Genomic DNA, 7478 nt, shown 5'->3' with positions numbered 1-7478 from the left:
GCACAGTCAGGTGACAAAAGTAAAACATTTATTACTAAATACAAAGACACAAGACACAAATAAGACCTGTCAGATTAGAACGTACAAAAAAACCCATCACATTCAATATTCATTAGTTTAAGACAATTTTGTAATTAATTACAACAAACCACAATTAAGGAACACAGACAATCAGATATCATTTGAGACTAGGTAAAAATATGAAATTTGAAATTCTAAATATATATTTTTTGTAGAGCTTGAACCAATCAAAATCATTATGTATATGTTATGTGGGCTGCAGATCAAACATCAGACAATATGAAATCAAATAAAAACAATGAAAGGAGCTTTTGACCGTATTTTGAGTCAGTATCAGCATCTTGAGTCAGCACCACTTTGTTCTCTTGAAATGTAGAAAGTATAAAGCTTTGATTGTCATCTGTAATTCGTGCACACTTAATACATCAGGAAATGTACAGTGTTTGACAAAGTGCAAATTAAACGTGTGCACAGATGATATCACTCACTGAGTTCATCTTAAAGGAACACGCCGACTTTTGGGACTTTAGCTTATTTACCGTATCCCCCTGAGTTAGATAAGTCCATACATACCTTTTTCATCTCCTTGCGTGCTGTAACTATCTGACGAAACACTCTGTGACTATACAAATCACAACATGTAAATAGGAAAATGTTTGCGTTATTTTGTCACTTATTGGGATTAGTATGCTAGCTGGAGGCATTTACATCCAGTCTTTGTGCTAAGCTAGGCTAGCGGTGGGTGTGTCAGACAGAGTTACAGCACGCACGGAGATGAAAAAGGTATGTATGGACTTATCTAACTCTGGGGGATACGGTGAATAAGCTAAAGTCCCAAAAAGTCGGCGTGTTCCTTTAAAAACATAGGATGACTTGAAAGTGGCCAGATTTACACAAGTCAAAATCACAGATGACATTATTTCAATTGAGCCACACAATATTTAGAAATTATTCATAACCATAGCACTTCAGATCCCGGCTGTGGAGTACATATCTTTAGTTTATATACAATATGTCATGAACTTTAGAAGATCTGTTGTTCAAAAAGAATCTTCTGGTAGCCTTGTGGAGGAGTATGGTAGAAGTCACTAAACTGACAATCCAATATTGCACTATCATCCACTGTGAGGAACAAGACAAAGGCATACATGTTTAGATGTGTTATTAAACAAAAACATATACTTAACAATATTGCATTGCCGAAGAATGAACAAAAAATACCAAAAGGCTGAAATTGGTGAAAAAAAATTGTTGTCTATTTGAACTCTTCATATAAACAAACTCAACTGTTTCAATGTATACACTCACCTTAAGGATTATTAGGAACACCATACTAATACTGTGTTTGACCCCCTTTCGCCTTCAGAAGTGCCTTAATTCTACGTGGCATTGATTCAACAAGGTGCTGAAAGCATTCTTTAGAAATGTTGGCCCATATTGATAGGATAGCATCTTGCAGTTGATGGAGATTTGTGGGATGCACATCCAGGGCACGAAGCTCCCGTTCCACCACATCCCAAAGATGCTCTATTGGGTTGAGATCTGGTGACTGTGGGGTCCATTTTAGTACAGTGAACTCATTGTCATGTTCAAGAAACCAATTTGAAATGATTCGAGCTTTGTGACATGGTGCATTATCCTGCTGGAAGTAGCCATCAGAGGATGGGTACATGGTGGCCATAAAGCAGGGGTGGGGAACGTTGATCCTGGAGGGCCATTGTCCTGCAGAGTTTAGCTCCAACCCTGAAAAAAACACTCACCTGCCTGTAGACTTGTAGTCGAGACCGCCTAAACCGAGACCAAGACACTACCAAGACCAGATGGTATCGAGACCAAGACAAGACCAAGACCAAGACCAAGACAGACCAAGTCGAGACCAAGACCAAGTCGAGACTAAGACCGAGACCGAGTCGAGACCGGAGGGGAAAAAAACATTAGTGTTGAAGCTAAGCAATAACTTGTCAAATGTTGTTTTGCATTTGCCTGCCTATCTCTGCTGATTTCGAAGTCTCCAAATGAATCCATTCTGCAACTTTTAAATACATAATTATATTTTTAAAAACGAAATTATAGGCTTAAGTGCAGGATCCGAAAGTTGGTCGTTTTTGTCGCTATGGTTACACACACACACACACACACACACACACACACACACACACCGTTGGCGGTTCGCTCAAAGTCATCTGTCAGTTGTGCAGTTACCCAAAATCTCCTGAATGAAGGTAAAACCCATCATGTCACTGATGTGTTTTACTAAATATTAATATATCAAAAACTGTACATGATATGTGTTTTTTTAAATCAAGTGATCAAAGTGCTCGCTGCCGCTGCGATCAGTGGCGCGGATACAGTGTTTTCTCGCGTGGCTCGCGCGCACCGCACTGTCTTCACTCGGACGCGCGCTTCAATACATTGCGGATATCGTCGTGGATATTGTAGTATTGTATTGCTCAATCCCCTGACCACTATGTCGGTCTGAGACAGCGAGACCTAGACAAGACCGAGAGGTCCGAGACCAAGACAAGACCGAGACCAAAGACCGTCAAGGCCGTGACAAGACCGAGACCACGTAAAAGTGGTCTCGAGACCGGTCTCGAGACCAAGACCGGTCTCGAGACATACATCACTGCCTGCCTGTAACTTGAGCAATCCTGAAGACCTTGATTAGCTTCAGGTGTGTTTAATTAGGGTTGGAGCTAAACTCTGCAGGACAATGGCCCTGTAGGATCAACGTTCCCCACCCCTGCCATAAAGGGATGGGCATGGTCAGAAACAATGCTCAGGTAGGCCGTGGCATTTAAACAATGCCCAATTGGCGCTAAGGGGCCTAAAGTGTGCCAAGAAAACATCCCCCACACCATTACACCACCACCAGCCTGCACAGTGGTAACAAGGCATGATGGATCCATGTTCTCATTCTGTTTACGCCAAATTCTGACTCTACCATCTGAATGTCTCAACAGAAATCGAGACTCATAAGACCAGGCAACATTTTTCCAGTCTTCAACTGTCCAATTTTGGTGAGCTCTTGCAAATTGTAGCCTCTTTTTCCTGTTTGTAGTGGAGATGAGTGGTACCCGGTGGGGTCTTCTGCTGTTGTATCCCATCCGCCTCAAGGTTGTGCCTGTTGTGGCTTCACAAATGCTTTGCTGCATACCTCGGTTGTAACGAGTGGTTATTTCAGTCAAAGTTGCTCTTCTATCAGCTTGAATCAGTCGGCCCATTCTCCTCTGACCTCTAGCACCAACAAGGCATGTTCACCCACAGGACTGCCGCATACTGGATATTTTTCCCTTTTCACACCATTCTTTGTAAACCCTAGAAATGGTTGTGCATGAAAATCCCAGTAACTGAGCAGATTGTGAAATACTCAGACCGGCCCGTCTGGCACCAACAACCATGCCACGCTCAAAATTGCTTAAATCACCTTTCTTTCCCATTCTGACATTCAGTTTGGAGTTCAGGAGATTGTCTTGACCAGGACCACACCCCTAAATGCATTGAAGCAACTGCCATGTGATTGGTTGATTTGATAATTGCATTAATGAGAAATTGAACAGGTGTTCCTAATAATCCTTTAGGTGAGTGTATACACAAAATAATTTTTTCCTAAAATTTACTTTTAAAAAAAGCTGCAACCATAGATTTCGCAGAACTTTACCAATTCAGACAATGTTGCAAGGTCGTCTTTAAAGTTTAAAATACATATTCATAGCAGAGTAGAAAAGAGATATAAATATTGTGCATCAAAGAACATTAATTTAAAACAATTCATGATTGACATTTCTGTGCAACTCATCACAAACTCCAGGGTAACAGAATAAAAATCAAGGCAATCCTGTAATTGTGTTACTTGAGTAACAGAACAAGTCTTCTCTCAAAACTACACTTACAACCAAACAAAGATGTTAGCGTTTAGTAATAGTTATTAATCAATTTTATATAATACTCACCATAAACTACAGGATAAACGGTTCCTCTGATGCCAGATGCCGGACAGTTCATATTCTTTCCGTTTAGGTACAAATTCAGCTCCACATGGTCATACGTAACACCCTACATTCGCACACAAACAAATTAGATGCATAAAGTTATTACACACAAAATGAACAATCAGCACAGGAATTGTGCATCATTAACATGCCTTTGCTTTCAAGCAGGAAGTTGGCATCACCCTGGTTCCCCAATAGGATTTTTCTATTGGCTTTTGGATTACTGCTGAAAATATGCTCTGACACCAACTGATGTTTATGATTCATACACATTTTGTTTTATCATGATAATCTTCACAAATAAATAAAGCATTTATGAATGTTGCTGTTCGGTAACGGCCGTACGCAAGTCTAATGACCTCTGACCCGACGCATGACGTATCAATTGAAGAACGTGGAAGCGCAGAGGATAGAGCGAGACAAAACATCGGTGACTAATCAGAAGTCTAAAACGATCATTTTTAAAGAGAACTGTCGGAGGATCTTGAGTTTGTTGCCCAGCCCTATTCTTTTGAACCACGAGAGGCGTCTACTCTCACCTAAGCTTACGCTATTCCTACGTCATCCGTCGGGTCAGAGGTCACTCTTCTGCCGGAACCAGAGCCGTACGGCCATCAACGGAAGCCAGAGAGTTTATAAAGTTATAAAAATGTATATTTTTCTTACAAAACCGCATCAACCATTGGAGCAGTATGGATTACTTTTATGATGGACTGATGCACTTTTTTGGGCTTCAAAATCTATGCCACCATTCACTTGCATTATACAGCTAACTCTGACTGTGTTTGGCTGAAAGAAGAAAGTCATATACACCTAGGCCCCATCCACACTACTGCGTTTTAGTTTAGAAACGGAGAATTAAATCGAATACGATCTCCGTCCACACCAGCGTTTTAGCTGCGTATTAGAATTGATCTCCGTCCACATTAAAACGACTGAAAACGCGGATCACGTGACCATTCACCAACACTGGGCATGCGCGTGCCGGTGTAAACACAACTTCATTGATAAAATTATCCCACCATGCTCTGGGTTAACCCCAAACCGACGCTCCATGTACGGTCAACGCCGCCGCTGCACACGGGAATTGTCACAGATCGCTCGAATAATAGCTTGACTCCGGCGCATGTAGGCAGTTATAGCGTTGTAAAATGCAGAATTTACTTGTACAACAGCTGCTAGCAAAGATATACGCCATGACTGATGACACCCAATCATAGAGCCGAGCGTGAGCCTCTACTACGTCAGCTTTTCTAAAGTCCTCCGTCTTGACCCGTCTACACTAAAAACGCCCTCCGGAGTTTCAAAACGAAAAACGGATCGGCAGCGTTTCTAAACTTCTCCGTTTTGGGTCTCCGTTTTTGCCGTTTTAGTGTGGACGGGAGGTGCAAACGTAGCAAAAGGTCTCCGTTTTTAAACGAAAACGCAGTAGTGTGGACGGGGCCCTAGGATGGCTTGAGGGTGAGTAAATAATGGGATCATTTCCATTTTTGAGTGAACAAACCCTTTAAGAACCCTTGTTATTATTATAAGCAGCAAATCCCAAATTCAGTCCAGAATGGAAGCACACACAAATAGATTTATTTACCAATAACAAATCCCATATTAATTTGACATTAACATTATTGCCACTGATCCTCACCACAATATCTCCTTCCTGCGGTAAGCTGTTAGCAGGTAATCGGTTCTTTTCTTCGTTGTTGTGGTACACGGTGCCATCTTGCCTGAGCACAAGGCTGTGTGGGTCTCTACCCATAGGGATCTGGTTTAGATTTGCTTTCTTAGTTGCCACTCCTAATCCCCACACACCTGCAAGGCCAAAGTTCACTGCAGTCACACCTAATGACTAAGAGGAACTATTGACAATCGATTAGTCTAACATACAGTAAATGCTTGCACACATCTTACCTGTGGACTGAATCTTGAATTCAAAGTAGCTTTTGTTTTGATGGAGAGGGGCGTTTGCAATGCACCCACCAGTTCCACAAATACGTCTTCCACTCTTTACAATGACAACATCAGTGCCTGAAATATCATGAAAATAATTACTGAGACTTAAGTAATTGCATGACAGAGTACAAAAATTATTACTACCGTTAATTCATGTGTTCTTCTTCATCCTTTTTCACGCTATAGATTTTGTTTAATTCTACTACTACTACTGGTGATTTATTATTTTTCATGGTAGTGAAAAATACCATGAAATTCCCAGTGAATTATCTACACGCATATTTGTTATTACAGATGCCAAAGTCAAGATCATACAGTTATCAATCGAGTCTGACAGCACTGAAATGATCGCAACACTTTAGTTTAATGTATGGAGACCGGCACTTTCTGAAGGACAGCCTTGTGCCTCATTCTGTAAGACTCGAACTCTTTTCCGTCAATATTATGTGTCTGAAAAGTCAGATCGCATCACTTACCCATGTGATGAGTGTCCAGCTGAACCGTAGGCATTTCCTTCAGTGTTACGTGGCCACTGTTATTGTCTCCGCAACAGCCAGAACAGCACGAAAATAAAGCCGCCATAATGGTATTTCTCTCGCAACAATACCTTTAGTTAAATAATGTGGTTATGCTCTATTGAATTGTTTTACGGGGTTATTTGTGCTATAAATCAAAGGAGGTCATTTTATTCTCCCTTGATGCTAAGCTAACAGGATATTACCATAGACTGGATATGACGCGTGGAAAGACTCCACCGGTAATACTTAAAAAAATAAAAGATTTCCAGGATAGCTCAACGGCGACCTCTAGTGACCAACCGACGGGCCAACTATTGAGGAGATAAAACTCGGCCAAAAAATCCTGTTATCATTAATATAACTCACTGACTTTCTTTCTTCCACGTGGAACACAAATCGAGTTGTTAGGCAGAATGTTATGGGCTGACACGCCTCAGGCACGATTCACTTTTATGGTATAATTTTGATTGATACTATGAAAAAGAGCCAAAACTGTGATTTACTTTTGAGTGAAAGAAAGTCAAATGAGTTGGGAATGAGAGTGAGTAGGCCTAAATGATGACAGCGTTTTTATTTCTGGATTAAATATACCTTTATAGGAAAATCTAAATCCAAAGACATTGTTTTCTTTGGGAGACAACATGTTTGCTGTAATTGGGCAGCTACCATACAGGTAATATGAATGAAGTTTGATACAGACTACTGTTCAGTGTTGCCAGATTGGAAATGTCCAAGTAAGCTCAAAATGATCGTATTTGGAAGAAAATGATCGTACACGAGGCAAACGTACAGAATACAGCTATTTATAGACCAACAACTTTTTGACACGACCAGGAAATTACTTTATTGCTAAAATCGACCTCAGCTTGGAAAAAAACTGACCTATAAGCACAGTGGCAGGAACGAGCTTGTTTTTACTTAGGCCTACTTCTTGCAAAACATAGAGATAACATGTTGATATCAAATTTCTATACAATATACAAAAATAACATTAACT

General features: G+C 40.7%; 1 protein-coding gene across 1 annotated transcript; it reads right to left on the bottom strand.

Moving 5' to 3' along the window:
- Nucleotides 1-882: 882 nt before the first annotated feature.
- On the bottom strand, nt 883-6678 carry spryd7a (SPRY domain containing 7a). Its single transcript, XM_056243790.1, has 5 exons — nt 6440-6678; nt 5922-6038; nt 5656-5822; nt 3975-4077; nt 883-1143 (listed from the first exon to the last, which is right to left on the bottom strand). The coding sequence occupies exons 1-5, from the start codon at nt 6543-6545 to the stop codon at nt 1046-1048; spliced, it is 591 nt and encodes a 196-aa protein (XP_056099765.1). The 5' UTR covers nt 6546-6678; the 3' UTR covers nt 883-1045.
- Between the last annotated feature and the right edge of the window lie 800 nt (nt 6679-7478).

This window comes from Rhinichthys klamathensis, unplaced genomic scaffold (genome assembly GCF_029890125.1).
Source record: "Rhinichthys klamathensis goyatoka isolate OS25496 unplaced genomic scaffold, OSU_Roscu_1.1 h1tg000845l_1, whole genome shotgun sequence".
Classification (NCBI taxonomy): Eukaryota; Metazoa; Chordata; class Actinopteri; order Cypriniformes; family Leuciscidae; genus Rhinichthys; species Rhinichthys klamathensis.
The sequence above is the reverse complement of the archived record's forward strand: the minus strand, read 5'-3'. Positions and strand labels throughout refer to the sequence as shown.

Coding starts and splice junctions, on each gene's coding strand:
- spryd7a (XM_056243790.1), bottom strand. CDS start 6,545: ATGGCGGCTTTATTTTCGTGCTGTTCTGGCTGTTGCGGAGACAATAAC. Junction 6,039..6,439: donor GCTGGACACTCATCACATGG/GTAAGTGATGCG, acceptor ATGATATTTCAG/GCACTGATGTTGTCATTGTA. Junction 4,078..5,655: donor CGCAGGAAGGAGATATTGTG/GTGAGGATCAGT, acceptor GTGCGAATGTAG/GGTGTTACGTATGACCATGT.